This window comes from Cyclopterus lumpus, chromosome 13, assembly GCF_009769545.1.
Source record: "Cyclopterus lumpus isolate fCycLum1 chromosome 13, fCycLum1.pri, whole genome shotgun sequence".
NCBI lineage: Eukaryota > Metazoa > Chordata > Actinopteri > Perciformes > Cyclopteridae > Cyclopterus > Cyclopterus lumpus.
This window is the reverse complement of record NC_046978.1, coordinates 13,105,958-13,132,104: the sequence shown is the minus strand read 5'-3', so window position 1 is coordinate 13,132,104 and position 26,147 is coordinate 13,105,958. Positions and strand designations below refer to the sequence as shown.

At 40.9% G+C, this 26,147-nt stretch overlaps 3 protein-coding genes and 1 long non-coding RNA gene across 4 annotated transcripts; 2 read left to right on the top strand and 2 right to left on the bottom strand.

The window, feature by feature from the left end:
* Positions 1–5,184: 5,184 nt before the first annotated feature.
* blvrb (biliverdin reductase B) lies at positions 5,185–8,845 on the top strand. Its single transcript, XM_034547926.1, has 5 exons — positions 5,185–5,443; positions 7,119–7,280; positions 7,716–7,805; positions 7,920–8,051; positions 8,414–8,845. The coding sequence occupies exons 1-5, from the start codon at positions 5,356–5,358 to the stop codon at positions 8,566–8,568; spliced, it is 627 nt and encodes a 208-aa protein (XP_034403817.1). The 5' UTR covers positions 5,185–5,355; the 3' UTR covers positions 8,569–8,845.
* A 627-nt stretch (positions 8,846–9,472) lies between these two features.
* LOC117741132 lies at positions 9,473–12,634 on the bottom strand. The gene is made up of 2 exons (XR_004610686.1): positions 12,257–12,634; positions 9,473–9,927 (listed from the first exon to the last, which is right to left on the bottom strand). It is a non-coding gene; the product is annotated as an uncharacterized LOC117741132 (long non-coding RNA).
* On the top strand, positions 11,188–15,666 carry sertad3 (SERTA domain containing 3). The gene is given in 3 exon segments (XM_034547924.1): positions 11,188–11,356; positions 13,279–14,102; positions 14,105–15,666. Coding segments are annotated over 3 exon segments (960 nt in total). The 5' UTR covers positions 11,188–11,327; the 3' UTR covers positions 14,212–15,666.
* A 319-nt stretch (positions 15,667–15,985) lies between these two features.
* Positions 15,986–23,315, bottom strand: kcnk6 (potassium channel, subfamily K, member 6). Its single transcript, XM_034547925.1, has 3 exons — positions 22,815–23,315; positions 19,877–20,269; positions 15,986–16,992 (listed from the first exon to the last, which is right to left on the bottom strand). The coding sequence occupies exons 1-3, from the start codon at positions 23,128–23,130 to the stop codon at positions 16,742–16,744; spliced, it is 960 nt and encodes a 319-aa protein (XP_034403816.1). The 5' UTR covers positions 23,131–23,315; the 3' UTR covers positions 15,986–16,741.
* Between the last annotated feature and the right edge of the window lie 2,832 nt (positions 23,316–26,147).

Sequence of the window (26,147 nt, the reverse complement as noted above, 5' to 3'; positions counted from 1 at the left end):
GGTAGTGCATTAGCTGACCATAATGAAGAAAAACACCAAACCACCGCTGAACAGCGAAGAATTTCCTCAATTGACCGAACTGAAACTAACAGTTATGTGACTGTGTGGCTACATACGATACTTCTGTATTGTTCTTTTTTACTATAACTATGTATATATAGTTGCTACTTTTCCATAAAGTGAGACTATGTCACATTTGAAATTAGAAATAATACAAATCAAAATATTTTATTACAAATCAATAAAAGAATGAAAGAAACTGCACAGTTTCACATATAAACTAAACATTACAGCGTCTATAGGGCTTAATAATACAAACGTAACATTATGTAACCGTCGATAATGATAAGGACTGACAGGCGCGGGGGGGTCCTAAAGTTGTTTCTCATTTCATAAGCAAAGCGTTTGAGTCATCCCCCCCCAATCATCAAGACTGTGACCTGCGACCTTTTTCCGTCCCTATGTAGTGAAGAGAGGAGACAAGGTGATTATCCTCCATGAAGTGTGTTGACAAACGATGAGCAACGTTATTCCATCTGACAGCGCTGCGATGCTCAGCCGCAGGTCCTGACAGCAGACATTACAGAAGAGGCTCTGGCTACGACGTCCACACACTTGTCATATTCACCTCAGTTGTTTACGTTGTCAAAAGGTCCTCCCCCAAGGCAGCCGACCCACCAATCATCAGTCACACAGAGCTCAGTCATCAGTATTGTGTCACCTGGTTGCTTGCAGGACTTCTGAGCTGCTCCTATACAGTAGGTAGAATTTAGTAACTGTGAGAAGCATGAAGGGGAAATCATCACGTCTGGAGGGTAATGGACTGTATAGTCAATCATGTTATTTGTGTCCAATTATTGAAAACTAACTTAAATCCCCACTGACGTTTCTCTAGAACAGTCGGTGTTCAGAGGACGACTGCAGGCGGCAGCAGACAGAGGACAATCATTTAAAGAGAAACGCGTTCCAAAAAACACAAAAAAATACACGAAAAAAGAAGAAAAAAAAACAATCACAAGGGGGAAAAAATGGGAACTCACAGGGAGAGACAGAGGAACACATACACAAGGAGAGCAGGAGGATTAGACACAGGTGGAACTAATCAGGACGGGGCAGACGATCACAAAGGCAGGATAAAGCCCAAATGTAGAAAGTATAGAACCAGACATGACACATAAGGTATAAGTATAACGAGATGAAACAGGAAAATAGTAAACAAATGAACAAAGTAGGCTAATATCTAGAAACCAAAGTCCATCTGCATGTTCGACACACAGTCAAATATTCTCTCAAAAGGAACCTGATCATGATGGATAGTTAGTAATTGGTCGAGGTGCCGCATTATTAAATGTCGTTATGATTAAATAGTACAGAAAGTTGCATGGATGATAAGGGGCTCTCTCTCAGCTGCTTCTACATGCATTCATCATGAGGACAAAGGAACTGGGCAATATTAGCTTATGTTCTTTAATGCAATTCTAGTGTTTCTTACATTGCCTTTTTTTTTTACAGTATCATTATTTGAGAATCTTCTTATAAAATCCAGATAAAAGTGATTTTTTTGTTGGCATGCAATAACTAAAATAAATGTTGAGTCACTCAAATAACACGATAATTAAATAAAAGGAAAATCTAACATTCATAGCAACACACAACAACTTGGCAGCTGATACACAACCAGAGTGCCAGTAAATTGTAAATCATGTGTCTCCTGGGATTATGATAATCAGGCAGTTGTTCAGCTTCATTCCAAAACTTTTGAAACAGAATTAAGTTTACTGTGAATTTCGACCATGAGGAAATGATTTCTGCCTCACATCTTGTAATCTGTATGCCTTATTCATCAAAACAGCATGATTAGACGCCGACTGTGAAAAGACACAACATTCAGAGGCTCTCTTGTGTGACAATACAGTACGCAACCTGATTTCCAGTTGATTATTATCATTAATTCTGTTTTATTTAAATCAACTCAAAACAACACGATTAAAACATTCCTATTGGTAAGATTATTTGCTGCAGCTTGACTGAATGTCAGCATTATATCTATAACATTATCTATTGTCAATAAGGCCAGCTCTCCTCTAAGCCTTAAATGTGTATCACACAGTTCTTAATATCTACTGTATGCATTACATATGGCCACCCTATCATCACCATTAATATGACCTTCACCATTTTTTAAAATCTCGGATTAAGGTTATGAATCCTTTTCACACACACACACACACACACACACAGTCGGATGAAACAGTCGGGTGTTGAGAAGATGTACTTCCATCTTATATCTTCCCAACAATCTGTGGAGCTTTGGGGGCTCGGGATGAAACCAGCTGAGCCTCACAGCCATTGTGGGCCCACGACCTCAGAAGATTCATTTCTGTTGAGGCCCAATGCTGACGTCAGCATGGCTTCCAAACTGAAATTTATATTTGTATGTAGGCAACAATTGTTTCACTTAAGATGTTGTGCCGATCAGATCTGGATGCCGAATTTCTGGATGAGAAACAGGATCATCTTGGGTTTCGTGATCTGCCACAACGATATGAGTTCAATGTTCAGTGATCTCATCTTTGTGTTTCTCTCAAAGGGCTTGACATGTGAGAATGAAAGCAAATGCGAAGGGGCATCCATCCAGAAGTCCTGACATTTTCAAAAAGGAAAGCCGGGGGGGGGGGGGGGGGGGGGGGGGGTAGACTGTCAGTGTCAAATGTGAGCAAGAAGCCACAAGAGGCCGTGCGAAACAGAAAACCAAAAGTAAAAAGCCTATGAAAGCAAATATATGTCGTGTTAACAATGTTTCAATTAAGCTGTGTGACTTTGACCCATATTTAACTGCTATAGTCTGATGTAACGTTAGGTTAAATTAAATGTTAGCTAAGTTAAGTTTCAAATTACACTATGCTAATTTGAAATGCTAACTCTAACATTATCTCAACCACGGAGGAATGGCTACTGTTGTTACAACAAAAGCTTAACATACCTTAGGCATTGTCGGTCAAGTTGTGTTAAGATGTTTGTTTCACTAACTAGCGTTAACTAGCTAGCTAACTAACACAGTTACGTTAGCTAACTAATTAATATCGCCTATCTTCCACGTTTTCTGTTCCACGAAGAAGGAGTGGGCGGGGCACCGGTGGTTTTCAAATTTCCATACACATTTTTTAAATAACTATAAATCAGAAATTACTTATAAATAAACATTCTCTGTTTTTTTAAAGCACTAATGTAATGAAACAAGCTATGGATGCATGTGGGGTGATAGACATGTGCAAAAATGCTAATCATTATATATATATATATATATATATATATATATATATATATATATATATATATATATATATATGTAATTGTGTATATATAATATGTAATTATATATATATATATATGTAATTGTATTATTATTTATTTTTTAAATCCTGAGGTCATGAGTCCATATTAGTTCAATATTTGTTAGTATTTAGTTGACTTAAACATTGTCAAATATATATATATATATTTTTGACTATGTTTAAGTCAACTAAATAGCTAATTACCAGGTAAAAAATACAGATGCAATTCATCTTCATTTATTTATAGTGCACATAAGAGTCTCTCCATACTTTGCAGGTTAAAATATAAACATCACAGACAGAATACCAAAAATAAAAAATACTTTTTAACACAATTATTTTCTCTTGATAATCAGGTAGAAATTGTGTAGGAGATTATATTATAATAAACAAACTGACTGTTTTACATTTTATCATACGTATGTGTCAGTCAAATGTCCAAAGCGGATAAGATTTTCCTATGTACAGCCTGTGCATCTTTTAGGCGACTGCAGGCAAGGACAAACTAATCGTTGAGCAGCTATAAAAGTAAAGTAATTAAATGGATCACAACAATTACGACATTATATTTAACTGTGCATTGGTGACTTGTGAATTAATTTTGAGATAGGCATAAACAGACACACTTGTTTCTACTATTAAAGACATTTTATGATCGACAGGAAAAAACTAAAAGATGATTCACTGGTTAAAAAATGATGTATTCAAGATTTTCCTTCTACAGTTAATTAGGTTTTAAATGTGTATTTCCCTTTACATCTGATTGCTGTTCTAACATCAGTGAATATTGTAATTTCTTATTGGTTATTGTTTGCTTAAAAATTAATCAGCTATAATGAGTTTGGAACGCAAAGTCGTTTTATAAATTTATAAAATATTTTCTACATTAGAAACATGAGTGAAGAAAGGATTTAGTGAGATGAATCCTCACATCTCTGTTCCAGTGTCCAAATGCAAGAAGAAAAGCTAAGTGCACCTGAATTTGCTCTAAAAGTGAGTCGATTTTAGAAGCCCTGAGGAAATGTATAAAAACAAATAGCATAAAAGCAGGTCAGCCTCTTGTGTATTCGCCACATTACAAGCACAACTTGTGTATATCGAAGTATTAGTTTGACCTTTACATAAGTAACATTTTCAGGTACTTTGAGTATTTCAATTTCATGCTACTTTATACCGTACAACATTTTTTTGACAACAACTACTTGCGAGTTGAGACTATTAATACAAAATATAAATCATTTATTAGAAATAAATCCTTTATTATAATGAATTGATCCCCGGGTGGAAATCAGTAAATGCTATAGTTGCTCTTACACATAAGCACAAAGAAATAAGAAACAGAGGACTTTGTGAAATGTAAATAATGTGCTCAATGCGACAATATATAGCACAATATATTTAGAGAATGTAAGTAAATAATAAAATAAGGAATGAAAAATAAGAAACATGTGCATCAAACAATTCAAACAAGTGTGTTAAATACAAATGCAAGAACAGTACACATCAGAATTACATTTTCTTTCTCGCAATGTACAGTATTGCTTAGTTCAATTATTAAACAATTTTAAAGTATTGTAACGGACTTAGTGACATGCAATGTTAACCTGTTATGTTATAAGTGTTATTGTGTTTACAGGAAGAAGTTGTTCTAGATAAAAAGATTGTTTATAGCAATTACTGAGTTCTTACAGAGGGCTCATGGCCTCTGTGTAGCTGTGAAACCTGTCAATCATCCTAGCTACCTATGGGGTGGGTGGGACACATGGACGTATTTGGGATTGGCAGAGCGAGTGAAGGGGGATGTTGTTGTTTGTGTTATATCAGAGCGGCTCCTTTAAATCTCCGTGGAGGAGCAGGAAAAGGAGGAGTTTAAGTTGCGGAAGCGTTCCTCCTCCGTCACATCATGAGAAATGTGACTTTTTTAAAAATTGAAAGTATAGTCCACATCGCACTCAGTTTGAAGCGGCCACGTTGTTGTTTTTGTTGTGGTTGTTGTGTCGTGGAACTCGCTTGATTGCAAATGATGTCGGACTCCATCAAAAACGTCGCGATATTTGGAGCCACGGGAATGACCGGGCTGGCAACCCTCCCACTGGCGGTGGCTGCAGGTGAGGAGTGAGAACAGAAAGAAACCGAATAGAAAATAGATTATGTATCGGTGCCTTGTGCTGGTCACACCATTCACCCTTTATTGGTCACAATACGAGTACACTGCCGTTACAATCGGAGTCATATTACATGGATCCATATCAATGTTATAATGTACAATAGCAATGTTATATGGGGAAAAAACTATGGGGATTTTGTCAAAATCCACCTGCTCCACTTTGAGGTACACTTTTGAAGATCGCAGCAAATGCAATCTGATTTAATTGAATTTACAAGTTTCACATGTGGAACTTTTTTCTTTCTTTCTGAATCTCATGTCAACTTAAATGTATTCTTTTATTTATAAAGACTACATTAAAGTGTACTGATCAAACTCTGCTGCAGTTCTCTCCATTATTATTGGTTGGGATTCCCCAAAGTTGTGAAACGCTCACATGATATCACATGATTACATTAATTTAGCAGGGGGGGGGGGGCAGTAATGTCGAGTCATGTCAAACGTTAGCGGTGAGCAGCACTTTGCTGAGTCACAGAGAGCTGATAGCGGAAGCTGGTCGCTATCTCGCCCAGGCAGGGAGGGCGGGATCTCCTCGGGGCAGCAGGTGATGCTGGTAGAGCAGCTTCAGGAATACACTCTTTAATGTTATCTCCAGTTTGAAAAATAATCCTAATCATTGAATTGTCTGTTACATTGTTATAGCACACATGCAATGCTCACTGCACAATGAATAACCAATCAGGCTAAAGGGACAGTTTCAGTGTGAGGGTTTCCAAACAAGGGCAAATGGGGTCAGTTATCAATGGGTCCCGAACCCCCAGCTGCTCCTCTGTGCTTGTAACTCTCATTGGCCCACTTCTCCTGACTCTTTTTTTCATGACCTTGATGAAGTCGTCATGACCTCCTGCGAGACTGGATTACTGTAATGCTCTCCTCATCAGAATCTCTAACAGGAACATCCAGAGACTGGAACATATTCAAAACAGCGCTGCCAGGATCCTGTTAAAAGTCTGCAAATACGACCACATTACCCCCGTTCTGAAATCATTACACTGGCTCCCCATCCCACTCAGAATTGAGTATAAGCTCTCCCTCCTCACTCATCAGTGCATTCACGGACATGCCCCCCAATGCCTAAAATAACTACTCACCCTCCAGACCTCCTCATTCACCCTCCGCTCTGCAACCAGAAACACCCTCCAAGTCCCCAGAACTAAGCTCCGCACTATGGGCGATCGGGCCTTTTCCTCTGCAGCTCCAAGGCTGTGGAATACCCTCCCCGACCATCTGAGGGCCCCACAGACTGCAGAGGCCTTTAAACGTGACCTGAAAACTCACCTTTTTAAGAAAGCTTACTGCTAATATATATTTTATAGGCTCTGCTTTAAATTTATTAAAAATGTTCTTGTTTTATCTTTCTGCTCTGTAGCACTTTGAGATTGCTAAATATAAAGTGCAATACAAATACAATTTATTATTATTATTATTATAGATGTCAAGGAGAATTCATAAGAATTTAGGGATAATAACAACGGGAGCCTGAAATGGCATCAGGCTGTGTTGATGTCATGATGGATACAATCCCCAAAAATATATGTATTTTCGTAGGGCAACTATTTGGATGTTTAAGAGCATCCCAGCTGCTCTGTTTTAATTCCCCTGGTTCCCTCCATCAGGGTACAACGTGACGGTGCTGGTGCGGGACCCCGCCAGGCTGCCTGCCGACCACAAGGCCGCCAGAGTGGTGGTGGGAGATGTGCTCAACAAAGAGGACGTGAAGAAGACCATGGAGGGCCAGGACGCTGTTGTCATCATCCTGGGCACCAGGAACAACCTGAGTTAGTCTCCATGGTTTGATGCAAAAACATTCTTACAGTATAGGCATAACATTACAACATGATCAGAGGAATGTTGCAATGCATGTTCACACCGCTGTCTTTGATCGGTCGACATTTTCTCACGTTGATCTTTACACATCTGACATCTGGTCCCAGTCTTGGGACCCATCAGCTGTCACATGAATGTAGAATCTGAGAACAGAGATTACATAATTGACGCATTAACTTGTAAGATGTCTTTTAATGTTGGTCTTCTGAATAAGTCATTTACTAAACATGAACACACTAAGTCTTTAATCTTATGCTTCCATGTATGTACGGAGGAATGCCAGCGTCTCAAACTGTACTCGAGTACAGTTTTTGAATATCTAGTCACTCTACACGTTGGTGAGGGTGACCTGCGATCTGACCTGTGATCTGATTTGTGCTCGCAAGGCCCGACCACCATGATGTCCGAAGGCACCAAGAACATCCTTGAAGCCATGAAGGCTTGCGGGATCGGCAAAGTGGTCGGCTGCATGTCGGGTACAACTCACTGTTTTATAAATAACAATTTTAAAAAAGTGCTGAACTTCAGATGCGCAGTACAATTAAGACAATTGCACGAAGTGCGTTTGTGACGACATCTTCTCCTTCCAGCCTTTCTGCTGTGGGATCGCTCCAAAGTCCCGCCCCGTATGCTCCCCGTGACAGAGGACCATGACAGGATGTACGCAGGGCTGCAGTCATCGGGGCTGGACTACGTGGCCGTCATGCCTCCTCACATTGGTGGTCAGTAGGGAGTAGAGCTTTATTAAAAATAATATTTTAAAAAGTGGAACTTTCGAAACTTGTTGCTGGCATAAAAGTGCTGCAGTCAGCCAATCTGATTCCATTTATTTGGGAATAATGTATTGTAGTTTGCCAAATTTTTTAAGATCTGGAAACGATTAAATTTAAGTTAATAATAAAAACATGTAATAGACATTAGTTTGCATGAATTTAGTCCAAAGCACAGAATTACATGAACAAGCAAAAACAAACTGATTACCAGCCAGCAAGGGCATACAACCTTTTTATGTATTAATGTTTGCAGACAAAGAGAGTTTTCTTTATTTATTACTAGTTTTTGTTTCTGACTCGCCCTCCTCCAGACAACCTCCCTCTGACTGAGAGCTACGAGGCGGCGGAGGACATGCTAAAAGGAAGAGCCATCTCTAAACACGACCTGGGACACTTCTTTGTCAAGTGTCTGTCCACCTCCAAGTGGGACGGCAAGACCGTCGGAGTGTGGGGAGAGTACAAATGATCCAGCAGAACCGTACCGGAAAGGAAGAGAAAATCCATGTTCATGCAGAGAATTCTGGAGATAAATGAAGAAGTGATACATTTGCAGATACAAATTACCAGCGTGTTTTGATAAACTGCGAATGCTTCCCTGTATTTACAGACAGATTTTATCGTTAGCTTTGGCTGTAGCTCTTAACATTGCTTCACAGCTTTTCTGTCACCGCTCTTATGTACAGTGGGCCCCTCCCACTTTTTTATTGTAGCTGTTGAAAATAAAAGATTTTATTTTGCTGAAAGAGTGAAGTGTCATGTGTGAGCGGAGCTGCTGGCTGTTTGTGTGACAAAACAACAGCAATAAACTGAATACTAGCATTCTGTCATCTTTTACATAATTTACATTACACTTTATGAAAACTACATCAGGAAATGAGGAAGAGTAGATCAGGCATTAAAAACAACAACTAGTACAGCAGTTATAATAAAAGGAGTACCATTAATTTGTTTTCCAGCTAACAACAACCATGATATACTAGTAGATGCATGTACTGTATGTCCTTAGATGTAAATCCACATCAGATTTGTGCTGTTGCAGTACAAACTACATGTATCTAACTGGGTTAGATCAGTGTGACTAAACATGTCTTCCTTGGGGTTTGGTGTTGTTTCTTTTGGCGTGAATGGGTTGATGAAAACGTGCAGAACCATTGGTCTAGTCTCTGCCTCTGCCGTTCACATCATGGAAGTCTTTCCTTTTCAAAAGGACAGCAGGAAAGTCAGATGAGTGGCATGAGTTACCTATGACGTAAAGCTGTTGTGCAACTCCGTCTGACAAAAAAGTGTCAAGTAACCCAAGTGCAGGTAACAAAATCCTGGAAACTTGCAATTTTGTCCTTCAAAATAAAACGGATAGACAACATGGCAAATACAAAATTAGAACTGTATTGCCAAGTACATTACATATACAAGGACTCTGTGCATAACAAAAAAAACATGAATGAGACATAATTTGAAAATGTAAAATATACAAATGTACAACACAATATGGTAAACAAACAAATACCAATACGTAAAAACAAGTATATTCTTTGTCATGTGTACAAGAAATGATGCGCGTGGGTGTGTAACTGTAAGAAATTGTCCGGGGGATGTAAGTGTCTGAGTAAGTGGGGGTCCTGAGCTTTGTTGATGAACCCGACTGCAGCTGGAAATAAACAGTTTTTGTGGCCTGAGGTCTTGGTCGAAGACGGAGTCGCACAGGGTGATGGGGTTAGGTGGAGTTGTGTTCTTGTGACAATCCACAACCATCTCCACTGTCTTTAGAGCGTTGAGCTCCAAGTTGTTCAGACCGCTCCAGGTCACCAGATGGTCAATCTCCTCTCTGTAGGCGGACAATGAGGGTTGGGTCATCCACAAACTTCAGGAGGTTAGGTTGCTACACCTTTACCATATCAATCCTCAGTTATCAGTTAAATAAAACCACAGTTATGTTGCATCCTGGTAAACAGAGTTTTTTTAAATTTTTGTCTGTGCTCAACGTAATTCAGAGTTTAACACGTGCAATCACCCAAAGGATTTATGACATCGCAGCTAGTTTGGAAGCCAGTTGTGGTCCAACATGCAAGTGTGATATGGAAACTTAAAGCGGTAATACACTAAGAATGGACCTCACATTAAAGTAGGGGACATATTGTGTCCAATACTAAGTATTTTCATTTTCATAGATTGTGTATTTTTTTAAAGAAGGGAGAAGTAGATGTAATTTAAGAAGGCAATTTTACTTTTTGTTGAAAAAACCCAAGATATGATGAGGCTTTATTGATCCCCAGATGAGAAAGCAACATGAAAACAATTGGATGATAATAAGAGATATAGACGACTCAAATAAGAAAAAACAAAAAAGTAGAAACTATAAATGCAATAAAAGACGTACACCAGAATAATATAATGTGATTAAGTAATTAACTTAGTGTTGTCTTAATTAATATAGCAACATAATACAAATAATATATAGTATATGATGTAGTAAGACAGTATAACAAATTTAACTGAATTTACTATAGTACATTATTGTAGCCTATGGGTTATGAAATATAGTGTAAAGTGCTATATAATAATATAGTTATACAACATTGTAATTACACCATATATTGCATATTAGACACCTATATTTGTTTCTATATTAAACATGTCAGGACTGGTTGAGTGGTGGTGTAACATTCCATGTTATGTAATATAATATGATACATTATAATATGTGTGACTGTGGGTCAGTGGTTAGCAGGTCTGTTTTTCAATCAGGGGGTTGGCGGTTCAACCCCCACCCTAGTAGATGTGTCCTTGAGCAAGACACTTAATCCTGAATTGTTCCCTGTAGCTGTGCCTACGGTGTATGCATGTAACATGATTGTAAGTCGCTTTGCTTAAAAGCGTCAGCTAAATGATATGATGTAATATACTATAATTATAAATATTATAATAGCAGATCACATTATTTTCTGTATTACATTCAATGTATTATAGTATATCATAATATAATTATATTGTTATATTATAATATTTCAGAAGTTTGCTGATCTTTATTTTGACAGAGTACCGGAAAGTGTGACGACACGTTTTCCTCTGTCCTCCAATACACAGGCCGAGGAGGAGCTGCCGTTTTTTTTAAAAGTGGACTCGCTGGTTCTTCATGCGGCCAGAAGTCGATTGGTGGAATTTAAATCCAAACCGTGAACTTTGACATGTCGGTAGTTGGTCTCAGAAAGAAGTTGTGTCTGTTGAATGTCTGTTGACCATCGCTGCTCCCTCAGGTAAATGACTCGGTCTCTGAAATAAGACCGGTTCGGACAACTGCGACTTTGATCACGGAGAGTTAAACAAACTCATGTTTCACCTGGACGTGTAACGTTACATGTGCGGGACCTAGACCTGTTAATTGATTTGTCTTTGTCATCATGCGTATTGAAATGGTCCGTGAAACGTGTAGATTTCAAAATCTCTCCGATTGTTTTGATTTAGCAGCCTAATATCCTCTCGGAAATTGAAAATTTTCTTACAGTAACTTAAATATCAAATAGTAGTGGAATAGGACTTTTTACACATGCACACTGCAGTACTTTGTATATAAAACCAATATGCTGATTAAAAGCTCTCCTCTGTCGGTGATGTAATCATTTAGGAATTAGAGCTATGCAAATTACATAATATCAAGCTTGACAATTCGGCCTGCGTGGAAAATAATCAGGGCGGGAGCGAATATTATAATACTATATAAGTATTATATAACTTGTGATATCAATATTATATTTGCCACTGTAACAGACTGTCTCAATTGTTTTGGTATTGGAGATGATATGTCCCTTCGGGGTTGCCGTGGTGAGAACAAGTACCTGGACTTAGAGGGAACAAATAAATAAAGAGGGAAGCCGAACAACATTCGTCTGATCTCCCGACTCCGTTTGTTAACATGTTATAAGTGACCTCACACACGAACCCAGAACGCTCGGTTAAGACTATACAACTATAGATAAAAGTGTGATTTGTAACGTACATACACTTCACTACCCATAATGCCTTTCGGTGCATCCAGCCCCCAACTGTAAATCTTTTGGAATGAAACTCAAATCACGGGCGGGAGAAGACCGAGTCGGTCGGCTCGCGGAGTCGTAGCGGAGAGAGTTTGAAGCAGAAAGTTTAAAATAGTTACTTACTTTAGAATTAGATGAGATAAACGTTACATTGTTGGTTTTTGTTTAGCTCGAAGAGGAGACAACCCCAATAACGGTTCCGACGCGCGTTAACTAACGCTAACTACCTAAAGTCAACGCTGCCGAGGAGAGACGGGAAGTGATTCAACAGGTCTGTTCGCTTAAACCTGTCTAACTTCCTCACACTTCCTAAAAGTTCAACACTTTCGTTTTTGAAAGGACTACGTTCCTCGTTTCCGTCTCTTTAATCGAGATATTTCCAGTCGTTATTCGATGGCCTGTGTCGAGGGCTCCGTTTCCCTCCTAACGTCACAACCCCCAACCCTCATTTAAGTTTAGCTAGCGGACGGTTCACTGCACGACCTAACGTGAGCTAGCAAACTCTAGTTTTCACAAAACGACATCGCTGAATACACTATATTATAATTGTATGGTTATTTGAAGGTATCGTATTTGTGTTTTCTGCAGTATCTTCGAAACAATGAGTTAAATAGTTTCTTTGCCAAGTCATTCGGCCAAATTTGAAAAAACACGAAAAAGCAGTAACACCATTTAACTTAAACACACCGAGGATTGCACCTTATTTAATTAGTACTGTTGTTAATACGGTTGTTGCTAATATGTTATTACCACCAGCAGCTGGCCATGTAACATGTTAACTTAATAGTTAACATGTCTTTGCTACCGCTCCCCTCACTATCTACTGTCCCAGTCTACGGCTATTAGTTCAATTATTTATTCATTACTGATTAGAGGCCACAAGAATAGAATATGACACATTTTTACTAGCTAAAGGTGTCAGAGCCCAAAGTGATATTTCTGATACCGCCCCCCAAAAACAACAACCTTGAATCCTGAATGTTTGTTAAGCTATCAATGTTTAATAGATTACGTTTCCATTGATTCACTTTCTAATGAGTGACTGCTCCGTTATTTTATGATTCAGTGCAGACATCATTAAGATTCTTATTCTGATTTTAAGCAGCAATACAAGTCAACTTAACGGCTTACGCCTTTCTCCGCAGTTTAAAGATGATCATCAAGGGGCAAAAGCGCAAACATCCACCGGAGGACGTGGAGGTTTCCGACAGGAGCAGCCCTACCTGGGAGAGCCAGCGCCAGTTTGTCTTCTCGGTCTCCCTGAACAAGTATCAGTGTGGCCAGGTGCTGCCTGAACCCAGCCTGCGGAGGTCTGTCCTCATAGCCAACACTCTGCGGCTGATCAGCGTGGAGGCTTGTACGGTGCCCTCTGTAGACATGGAGGTGTCACAACCGCCTTGTAGCTCTTCATCTGCCCTCCAGGAGAGTATTTTTACCGGAGGCGCTGCAGCAAAGCATCACTCTGAGGTGATGTATTCTGACAACCACTCGGCTGTTGTCAGCTGCCCTCTGCTTTCTTTAGATTGCACGTCAAATTGTGCTACAAGTAGGTCTCCTGCAAACTGCCACTTGGGTGCATTAAATGTCCCTCTGTCTGTAAAAGACGAAGATGAGGACTGGGGGTCCATGTCCACAGAGTCCGATTACTCCCTCTCAGCTGCCATCTCCTCCATTCTCACCGCGCTGGACTCCATCATTGATGGGGGCCCACAGGCAGCTCCACGTACACCTCTCAGGTCCTTGGAGAACCTGTCGGGGCCCTGCGATGGAGGAGTGGGGTGGGTGAAACAGGGAGTCAGAAGTTATTCAGGAAGCTGGGAGCAGCAGGTAGAGTCTAGCGATCTGTTCCAGGATATAGACACATCCCTGCTAGAGAGGGACATGGGTGTGCTTGGACTCAGAGGCAGTGGAGATGGATACCAGGCTGGGGATGACTTTTACCAGTATCTGCCCTCTTTCTCCTATTCCTCCTCCCTCTACACCACTTCTCCCTCTCTCTCAACCAGGATCTGAAGTGCTGGCCTTCGTTCTCCTCGTTCAGCCCATTGTCATCCTCATCTGCTTCTTCACCGTCTTAGACACCCATCTCTAGTCAGAATCAAGGACATGGGGCTTTTTGTGCCACATGAAGAGTTTGTGTTTCTCCGGCAATAATGGAGGCCACACCACAATGAAAATATCTGTGTAGTAAACCAGATGCGGCTGTTATGTACGGGTGTTGTGTGTAAAATGTTATTGTGAGTTCTGAGAGAATGTGATTTGGCTGGTGTTTGAAGTAGAATATCTGAAACACTAATATTATAGGTCAAACTTCTGTGAAGAAAGTTTAACCTCATATTTATCAGCGAGTTAGAACAGGGGAGTGGTATCAGTTGCTAAGAGATTGGGTCATGATTTCAAACAGCAGGAGCACCCAGACAAAGTGCTCTTTTTAGTCTGAAAAGAAATCCACAAGAACCGGTGTTTTCTTCAAATTTCATCCATCACTTAGTCAGTTATGAATCAGTAACTAGCAGGTGGAGGTACAGTACGATGACGTTTCATATGTATCCTGCATCTGCAGTAAAGTACTCAGTGGAAACAAGATCACAACTTAATGCCACTCAACCAGCTTACTCTATGTCCCATCTGAAGGGCGAAACTAAAAGTTTAGTTCAAACGTTTTCCCTCTTAGAGGCGGTCTGAGTGCGGCTGCAGCGCAGGAAACAAATCGGCATTCTGCGACGCACGGTCACGCTCAGAAAAAGCATTTGCTGTCTTTTACAAGATGCTTTTATTCAAAGAGCGTCAACAGTTCCGAGATTGTGTGCAACACGTCCTCGTGGGGTTTCTAATGCGATGGTACAGAGTCACATTAGCCAGAGTCACAACCACTACATGGCAGCTTCTGTTGTACAGATGTAGTGTTTGTGATCAGTCCTGGTGGGTGCTTAGCATTGTGCTGGGAGCAACTGTTCACTCATCAGTAGGTCTGCTTGCATGTTATGTCTGTTTTACATCTGAATTATTGCACTTTTGTTAATATGCATGTCTTGTCTCTTTTATTTGTTAAGCAATGGTAATATTGCTGGTCAAATAATTCCTTCCTAACCCCTAAAGTGGAGTCCTGTTACGTGTCCTGTCAATGTTTGTTGAAAAAAGAAAAACACTTAAGGGAACTTAACCAGCTATCCATGTTGGTCCAGCATTGACACGAGAACCTGTTGGAGGAAGCACACGATGCCCGTCTGTCCGGTCTGTGGACTCATGTCTGTGGGTCAGTTGCTTTCTATGCAATGGGCCTTTGTGAATACCTGGGCTGCAGTCTCACACTATTTATAAATGTCATATTTTTGTTAACGAGATGTAAGGTCATACCATGTTTGACAATTCTGTAATGGTATATTAATGTACCGCTATGGCAGTTATTTTATTTACTCTTATGTTCTCTACAAATATTTGAATAGTTATGTTTGGAAATTGAGGGCAGAATGCCTGGACACTGTAATTAGACTTTTCAGAAGACAAAATGTCTATTTATACCAATGTTTTTAATAAAAAGTGAAAATCAAGTTATGCTGTTTGAAATTATTTACTAATTACAACCCATAAAGTACATTTCCTTGACAGTTTTGGAAATGGATGGGGAAAAATGATTACTCCACATAAATAAACACGGTCACCGAGTGTATTTAGAGAACCATGAAAGTGAATGAGCATCACATAAAGTCTCCAAACAGAGAGGTTTCACTTTGGAGGCAGTTTCAGGCCGAAATTAATTTGGGTGTTGTGACAGATAACGTCACAACACATGAAGGAGGTGTGCTCAGCATTTGCAGATCAAACCCGCAAAATAAAAGGATGACAACATAATAATAATAATAATAGTTTTTTTTAATTCATAGTTGTCCAATGTGAAAATATGTTAAACCGATAGAACTAAACTACAAAAAACATAAATACCAACAACTTATTTTTACAGTATCAGGATATAATAAGACTACTCATTCAACTACAACTTCCGATGGTAAAAGAAAAAGAACTGCTGTGAATGTTAAAGTGCATTTCAAGTGTTCCTGACCCATAACGTGCCATGTTTGACAAGTAACGTGTGCTTTTTGCATTGAAAATAATCACTTCCTCACTCACCGCAATGAAACACTTATTATTTACAGTCTTTTGTCTCTTCCTTGATCCTGTTCCAACCCTTTGACCCTGTTTTTAATCAGTCTTTTGGAGGTGTCGTTACATGTAGTAACACCAGGGGGCAGCACTGTAAAAGGAGAGCAGCCATGGGCCCTGTGTCCTGAGGCAAACCCAGTGCTGGTCTCTGGTTTCTGTAGTCTTCAAGGCTGACCCAGGCCCAGGCAAGTAGCTGCTTTTACACAGGAAATCCAAACACATCCCTGGAGTTTTAAACGGTCCACATTTGACCTCACTCTGATGATGCGGTTTTTCCAGATTCACTGCAGTTGTGATCATTCATGCTTATGAAGATGAATTCAAGTGGTGAAGGCCAACCCAGGCTATAGTGTGGAGGTGCTTTCCTCATGATGTGCTGACGTGAAACATAAAAAGAAGCTCCTCCTCCTCCTCCTCCTCCTCCTCCTCCTCGCCCCCACCCACAGCTCAGCCTGTGTTGATGGTGTTGTATGAGGGCTGCGATCCGGGCTCCAGGGGCTTGCTGGCCTCTTTCTCCGTGAGGAAAGGGGGCGTCTGAGCCTCGTGTCTGTCCTCCACAATGGGCTTCCGGGCGTCGTCCAGGTCAGACTCCTCGCAGCGCGGCAGCTGCAAGAAGGTGGTCAGGCCGTGCAGGTCGGCCATTTTGTGGATGGTGCGCAGCAGGAGGAACATCATCATCAAACCCACGAACAGGTAGACTGGAGGGAGGAGGCAGAGACATAGGGTCATTCATTCAAAAGAACAATCCATTTTATTTCCGTTTTGCAAAAGAAAGTCTTTACCTGAAGCTGACTTTATTATTTCTGAAATAGTGGATGCATCAGGAGGTGTGTGTGGAGGGAGGGGGGGGAGAGGGGGTAGGGGGGTGTGAAGAACGGAATTTTTCAATTCAGTTTATTTTGTATTGCCCAATATCACAAATTTGCCTCAGAGGGCTTTACAATCTGTACACATCCCTGATGACGATGTATGTGTCCCAGGACCTCACATCGTATCAGGAAAAACTCCTGCATCAGCATCCCGTGAATGTGGCTGTGATGGCACAGCTCATATAATTGTATTTCAAGTACAAGTCACATAAATACTGCCCATCTCTGATTCAAACCCTTTCAAATATGAAATCATGATTTAAATGATTTTTTTTACTTCCTAGATTTCCCCTTCAGAATAATCATTAACTCTACCTTTCGGGCTACTTTCTATAGAGACCGTGAGGTCAAGTTACTTTATGACTATGCAGTGCAGGTCTGACGTTGAATCTCCATCAGCTCATAATAAAACAGAGAATCCGAGGCAAGTTGAATTCCATAATTTCTGTTTGCAGCGTTAAAGTGTTGGCGGAGACAGTTACCAGTTGGCCTCAGACACGTGATAAATGAAGTCTAAATTGGTTACAATGCCGTCGGTACATGTGGTATTTTCCACAGAGCTGTCGGTTCAAGGTGTGCCGTTTCTGTGTACGACATACAAAAGTAAAGCAGGCAGTAACTTCCAGTGTGTGCAACTGGGTCCCTCTGATCATAAATTCAAATATGAAACCCCACTAACTTTAGACAAAAGTGTGTATCAGCTGAAAGACGCTCAGTCAAACAAAGTGTTCATGTCCTCAACCAACTGTTTTCCGAGTAAGAAGCTATTTTAGGGTGGAATTTTCTTGTTCAGTTAGTTAAGTCACTACAAAAGGCCGCATTCATCTCCATACGTTGTCCTAAAATGGGCCTTAGATATTCGCTGTAGAGCTCTCTGACTGGGACCACAGGGGAGTAAAACAACAAGTCATTCTAACCCTGATTCAATTACAGTGAAAACACCCAGCACAGAGGAACACACCATCATGTGACAGTGAGGTCTCCATCTAAAAACAAGGTCAAAGAAACCACTGGGTTTTTAAATGAAGAACCACATGTACAGTTAACATCTGAAGAGCGTCATTGTGAACAAGCTCAAATGGTTTACACACTGAGAAATTAGGGTTTTCCCATCCAACCCTTTCATCCGGACATGCATTTCTTACTAAACAATCTGATATTAGTTTATAAAAGCGAGCAGAAATTACTTTGCATGTAGCTGTGCGGCAGGGGATGAAATGAGGTGAATTAACACCAACAATCACTGGGTAAAAGAGATGAAAGATGACTTGCAATTTATTCTAAGGAGGACGTGAATTTGTGTGTAGCTAATTTTAAATGGCAATCCATCCAGGCTTTTTTTTTTGTGGGAAACTTCACACAAACCCCCAAAAATCTCATCCTCATGGTGGCTCCTCGAGGGATCAATAGGGTTCAACCTCTGGGGAACAGAAGTGTACAAGATTTCACGGTAAGCCAAAATGATCGGTCAACTAATCAATCTACCAATAAATAAATCATGACAAACCAGGTTCTAAAATGACCAGATTTATTGCTTTCCTTGGTTATTAATCATTCTAAACTGACTCTCTGGGTTTTAGACTGTCCATTGAACAAAAGTAGGCATCTAAAAACACACTGATCTGGTAACTTTGGGTACACTATTAGAGTGCTGTTGCGTTGACTCTCGTTTTAAAAAGATTCTTTCAAAAGCCACCGACGCTTCCGAGATCATTTCAGTTCCATTAGAACTGTCTGCAAAGTCGTATGGACACAGATTACAGAAGAGTGTATTTACAATTTCCAGACCACTTCTGAGGAAGCCACTTCTCCACCCCTCTACAGAGAAAAGAGAAGCGGCAGGAGGTGCTACTTCTCACATCGGAGGTGAGAATGAAGGCTGCATGCGAGGTCAGCTTCATCACCTCAGAGAGGGAGACACAAAATAAAGACACAAATAATCCTGGAAAAATGTCGCTTTCCCCTTCAGTGCCTTTTCCTGTCATATCTGCTTTCTTTGCGTAACAACAAAAATGCTGCTTAATCATCTTTTCGCTCCAAAGGAGGAAGAGAATGAAACCATCACCTCTGGCTCTGCGCCTCTGGAGGCCACCCCCCACACGTCTTTGGGAAATTTAATGTGAGAGTACCAAATCATGTGCAATAACTGCAGTATGGGCATGCATTTGAAACGTCCTTGTTTGCTCACTAAAGTCTGCGCTGGCTTGTGAGTCACTGTGTCCCGGATGAGACAACACCTTCTTATCAAACATGTACTGAAGATGACCAAGCCTTTAATAAGCAGAAGTGTGTGAGCCGGGCCCCGCGACTTGAGAAACGTCTAAACTAAACAAGTTAACCATCAGAAGCCAATTGCGACCAAACAAACAAAGTCATGAAACTGAAGCAGAAAATCATTATTACCCATCACATTTAAAATAGATTTGTACAGCAGCTTCATCACAGCATGTCCTTCGCCCAATCATACACCACAGACAGCAGGAGCAATTTGGGTTCAGTGTGTTGCCCAAAGACACATCGCAATGGACTGGAGGAGCCGTGTATCGAACCACTGATCGTCTGATTGAAAGACAACCCGCTGATCAGTTCAAGCTCGAGTCCAAGTGGATGTTTGTGCCAAATTTGCGGCCGGCCGGACAACAGCAAAGCATAATTGCCAGCACCGAGGAATAAAAACATGTTTTCTTGTCTGATCTCTACGGGGGACACTCACCCATGACGGAGACCTGGTACAGCTGCCGGTACTTCTGTCGGGGCTGTGTCGCCGGAACGAAATCTCCCAGACCGATGGTGCACAGCGAGATAAAGCAGAAGTAGATACCATCCAAGAATGACCAGGACGGCTCCAGCACGCTGAAGATGGCCGCCGGCATCACAAAGAAGCACAGCACCACCACGGCCAGCAGCAGCACGAAGTGCACGACGGTGGCCGGCCGAGGCTGCATGCCGCGGCGCTGCAGGAGGCCGACAGGAGCGAGGACCAGAGGGTGCATGATCCTCTGGACACAGGCGGTGAGCACCAGCATGGTGAAGGGGACTCCGATCAGGGCGTAGAGGATGGAGAAGGCCTTTCCCGTGTCCGACAGGGGAGTGGTGTGACCGTAACCTGGGGTGGAACAGGACGGGATGTTGGAAGGGAAGAGAAGAGACAAAGAAGAGGGCCGGTAAAGTGACCATACATTGGACAGTGGGCAGGTTCCTCAGCTTGCCTCCAGATCCTGGACCAAGTTCTTGTTCATGGTATCTAAAACTACATTTTAAATATAATCACATCATGTTTGTATCAATTAGGATCAGAGAGCTTCTTTGAGATGTTTGACTATCAAATGCTTTGTTTGTATGAAACAGAATAGAGTGAATTTAAAGCAATCTCAACTCCAGTTTATTTACAAAAAATTTCATAATTCAAAACACACACACACACACGCACACGCACACACGTTCTGCTTCATGCATGAGTTTGCATGACCCCATGTGAGTGTCAGCATGCTTGGGAATGTGACGGAGCAATTTCATGGTACTTTGTTTAAATAGCACGGACGCTTGCAATAAAACGCCTCCCGGAGCTTCTCAGTGTGGCGTTACTGGAATGATGCGGCAGTATCTTGGTTCAGCGAAGCGTCAGAGGTCATGTCTCACCGGGTTCTGGATGCTTACAATGTCGCAGCATTTAAGACAAAACACAAGGTCCAATACACATTCATTTCTAAAGCCATAATAATTACATATATGAAATAAGTTTTGAAATGTTTTTTTTCATACTCCATCTTTTTATATACACTTGTAAGTTGCCTTAATTATTCCACAGAATTTGTGTTTCCACTCAGACTAATTAGACTAACTGAAGCACTGCACTGGCCTTCCCTGCGTCACTATGTTTTGCCCCAACATCCTGTTTCAACAGGAAACACGTCAGATTAAGGTCACAGGAAATATTAAAATAAAACTTTGTTTTTGTCATAACATCAGGTGAATAATCAGACCAGCTGGGAAATTCTGCAGGGGTAATGTAAAACTAGTACTACTGTCGCTGACCTGTGCGTTTCCCACAAATGAGGAGTTAAATGTGAAGCCGGGTGTTGTTTTAAAACAAACTTAAATCAATGTTACAAAAAGGGGGAAGTTATGTTGCAAATTAGGTTTGGAGAATATTTGGAAAAATAAATGTACACTATGGCACGGGGAGACAATGACAGTCTTGTAAATAAAAGAAGTTCAAAACAGAGGAGCAATTCTTTCCAATAATGAATAAACTGCTCACCTTTGGCCCACACCATCCTTTAGTGGAATGACTGCAGACAGCGGTTGTCTCAGGCAAACATTATTAAAACCTCGTTACGGTTTGGTTATCTGAGCTGTGAAGATAGACACATCTCTAGTTGGAAGCCAAAGACAGCAGATTACACGTTGGGTTGGTTTTTAAAGTACCACTCTGTTCCGCACTCAGGAAGTCAACTACACAGCAACACAAACAGGGACTCCGGCGACTTAGTATTTAACTTGTATAATATTGGGGGTCTTGAGAGAACATTTCTCATTTCCACTCTGCTCTCCATGCCTGAAGGAAATTAAGTGTGCGGAATATCTCTCCAGTTTGAAAGCTTTACACGCTAAACAATGAGATGAGATTTTAAATTTAAAAAAAGATACATTTATTGGGTTCAGCATCACAAGACATTCATTTACAGACAGACGTACATCCCGAGAGTCATTCATGTAAACCTCACACAACTGTCAGCAAGAAGGTAAGCAAAAGGATGTGAGATGGATAGTTTCCTTTTGTTATATTGTATAATGCTTGAGTAACTGATTCCACTCTCACAAACTGCTTCCTGCTTTGATGTGATCTTGTATATATATATATATATATATATATATATATATATATATATATATATATATATATATATATATATATATTATTTGAGTCATCTTCTCAGGTCTAAAGCTCAACCAATAAACTGATGACCGATAAAGATTGTGAGGCCGTAGAAATAGGTCGCCGTGCAGGTGTGTGAATGAATAGTTTAGGGACCACCGCGACATTACCGCCGTGGGTGACCCGGCTGGTCCCACAAAAACCTCCAATGTGGGACAGCAGCACCCTTCACTTCCTGTGAGAGCCAGGTCAGGTCATCATGCACTGTAGGGTTTGGGGGTGGTCACATTGAAGAGGACTGAATCAGACCCTGCAGGATTCTGGGAAGTGCCAGGGAACTTGTGTTCATCTGACCTCCTAGAAATTCCCCAATAAAAAATGTCTGGACATTTCCTCCGATTTCTACGGTTGAATGAACAGGAAATGATCTCTTCACTGATAATTAAAAGATGAAACCTATTTCCCCTCAGGCGGTGTCTGAAGGACCTAATCTCAGAAAGTCACACAACTTGTCTGTCACTCCCATGACACGTGGACAAAGAAAGAAAGAAAAAAAAAAGTTATAAGGTTATTACCAGAATTTTAACTTCTGTGGTGTTTTATCTCCAAAAAAATAAATAAAAGTCGCTGTATTGGACTGGTGTTGTCTCTGTTCTGTTCACAATGCATAACGTTTGCATTCATTTTAAGTCTTTTTTTCGCATAATTTGTGTGGCTAAAACGTGACTATATTTGGGGTGTCTCTTTGTACTTTTGAGTCTGCACAACTCACCGACGGTGGTGACCAGAGTGTTGGCGAAGAACATGGAGGACGCCAGGTCCCAGTTGGAGGCGACGGAGGCGTTCCTGAGGACGGAGACCCCGTACTTGTTGGCCGCCAGCACTTTGAGCAGAAAGCGCTCGAGCGACGCGGCGTTGACGCAGCTCTGGTTCAGGAACTCGCGCTTCAGGGCTTCCACGTCCTGCCGCAGCTTGTCCTCCACCGGCCGCTCGACGCTGGAGAAAACGAGCGCTCCGAAGAGCAGGTAGATGACATAAAACAGCACGAAGCCGGTAAGCAGCAGCCACGACCTGCCGACTGAATGCATGGCTAGTTTTGTTGTATTTTTCCGGAGTTAGCATGCGTGGAGCTGCTCACGGGGGCTTCCCTCTGAGTCTGTGTGGCCGCTTTCCGCTTTCTCTCTCTCTCTCTCTCTCTCTCTCTCTCTTTTACGCTTTTTCTTCCCTTCTGTGTGTGAACTGATTTCTTTGTTTTTTGGGGGGATGTCCCAATTGCACTTGAACCCCTCCTGTTGAACGCATCCTCCTCCCACCGGGGGGTGTGGTCAGCTCCGAGAGTCCTGGAAGTCCTGCATCCTGGATCCTGGATCCTGGAAACCACCCAGGCACGACTTTAATAAAGCAGTACGTTGTTTGACAAGTTAGTAGATACGGCTTAAAATAAGGACTTTTTTTCAGCATACAAAGTGTTTTTAAGACGTTGGTCAACATAACCAGATTGTCTTAACTTCACTTAACAATTGGGCGATAATATATAATAATAATAATAATAATAATAATAATAATAATAACTTTATTTATATAGCACCTTTTAAAAACAGGGTTTACAAAGTGCTCTACATAGAAGCAAGGCAAAACACATGTAAGTGTAATATGTAAGTGTAACTATACCTATTTGAATCACATTGCATGTCGACATATTCTGCGGTATTTTATTCAGTTCTAAATTAACTTGGTTTTGAAAGACTTATTTTGTCATTAGGCAATAACAGGTTGAGACAACAAAAGCTCTGCATTTTTCGTTGGCACGGAGGCATGAAAACACACCCTTATGGAGCAGCTTTAGTTTTTTGTTGTGTGTCTCCTTCACATCATGATTCAGTGGAAAGGAAAGGAGAGGTCGTTCAGCCATTGCCCATAATGCCTAATCAAGCCATTGCAAAAACAGCGATCGAGGGAACAGAAGTCCTTGTAAACTGATGATGCTGGAACAAAGCTGTTTTTATACAGCTTTGTACGACACCGTGGTACCAAATACCTCCGTCTAGAAGGAAGAAGCTGAAACTCCCTGTGCAAAGGGTGGGAGTCATCCTTTAAGATGGAGCCAGTTATCCATTGTAACTGTGTGGTGTTCAGAGACTCTGGGCTCAGCTGTGACTCCAATCAGCCTGCTAGACCATTTCACAATCTGATGTAGAGACTTTCTGTTCTTTAAAGGTCAGGCCTCCAAACCATGACACCAAAGAGAAAGATCAAATTGATTCAATAAAAGCACGATAAAATAAGGTCATCATGGTTTTGTCAATTTGGAAATGGGACAGTTTCCTCAAACAAAACAAACGCTGGTGCCTCTTTTCACAGTTTGCATCAAAATTCAGTTTTGGGTCAATAATTGTCCCAAGATATTTAGGATTCCACACATTCCACTGTCTGACCCTTAATGGATACAACCTCATGTTTTCTAAAATCAATTATCATGTCTTTGGTGTCTAATGGGGCTGATATACGACTGGTAAAAAAATTATGATGAAAACCTTTTGAGGTATTTAATAAAAATACTTCTCAAACTAGATGGAATGAAGGCCTGGATATTTACTCACTCGCTAAATTGTGATTTTATTGGGTCCAACAAGATAACGTATTGCAGTTTTAGAGCGGTGTTGATTCAATTTGATTATCATTTTGGAGGATGTAGTAATGTTGACCTGGTATTAAGTTATATACTCAGTCTCTTCAATATAGATGGGGTGAACACAACATTTGAAGCACCTCGGTACAATACACTACACTACAATATCACAAGGAGCACAAACTACAGCCTACTGTGGTCATGAAGTTGAATCAGGTTTTAATAAAATATTATATAAATAAGATATGAACAAACCCCTCTGAAAACCTTCATAATACAGATAGGATTGATAAATTTAGGATAAATATACATGCAAATAAACCAAGCAGGAAAACACACACCTAAATGTACATGTTGGATGTTGTCTTTCCAAGAAAGTGTGAAAGACGACATTTGTTAAGGAAACAACAAAAGTCACAAATCTCCAAATTGACCAGTGCATGAAAAACAACATTTCTGCAAAAAGTTTCACCTCAACTGTGTCCTACTGAAATTAAAAATAATCCCAACTGATTAAGATTTCGTTCAAAAAAATTTCACCCAAATGATGAGAATCTTGCTTCCCCCGCCCCCCCCCCCCCCCCCCCCCCCCCCCTTTCTTTTGGCTAAAGATAACCAGGAACACATTTCCTTGTTTGTCTTATATCCATGAGCAAAAACCAAAGTGTATGATATATTAGATTAATTTAGCAAAATAGGAATCTAATTTTACATTATTTTCATATTTTAATTAGGCTCATCCAAAACAAGGAAGGAGATGTATCACTTCGGGCCTCTGTCTTTGTTTGAGTTGCAGATAGGTGCATATGTACTGTACTGTGTAAAACCTAATGAATAATTTTGACTTGTTGTAAGTGCCAAAGTTTCTTCTATCACTGAGCCTCAAATTGACCTTAAGGAATCAACGGAGCGCTGCCATGATATCCATCATGGCCTAAATGATTTTCCATGGGCCGTGAATGTATTCTGCTGCACAAACGCAGAGCTGTTGCAAAATTTGCCCTGAAAATGGCAACCTTTATGGATGTTGAAGTATAAAGTGTTAAGTGAGGGCAGCTCCAGTGTGAGTCTGGTATCCACTGAGCAGCGCCATTTACAGGGGCCTGAGGGAGGTCCTGGGTTCATGTCTCTGCACTGTTCCAGTCAGTGTGGAAATCGCTTCTTATGTGTTTTCTCCAAATAGGAAAATCAAGCAAAATGTAGAACATTTTTTCACCTGAGATTCATCTTGTTGTATTTGGTTGCCTATTGCTCACTCATTAAAACGTGATGTAATGTATACAAACATGTTTTGCTTATGGGTCATGTGCCTGACTATCTCTTGGCCTGGAGCAGTGAGTTAATGCAGTCCCGTTGTTACCAACTCCAATCCTGGGTGACTGTGGGTCAGTGGTTAGCAGGTCCGCCTTTCAATCAGAGGATCGCTGGTTTAATTCCCGGCTGTGCTAGCCCTAGTCGATGTGTCCTTGAGCAAGA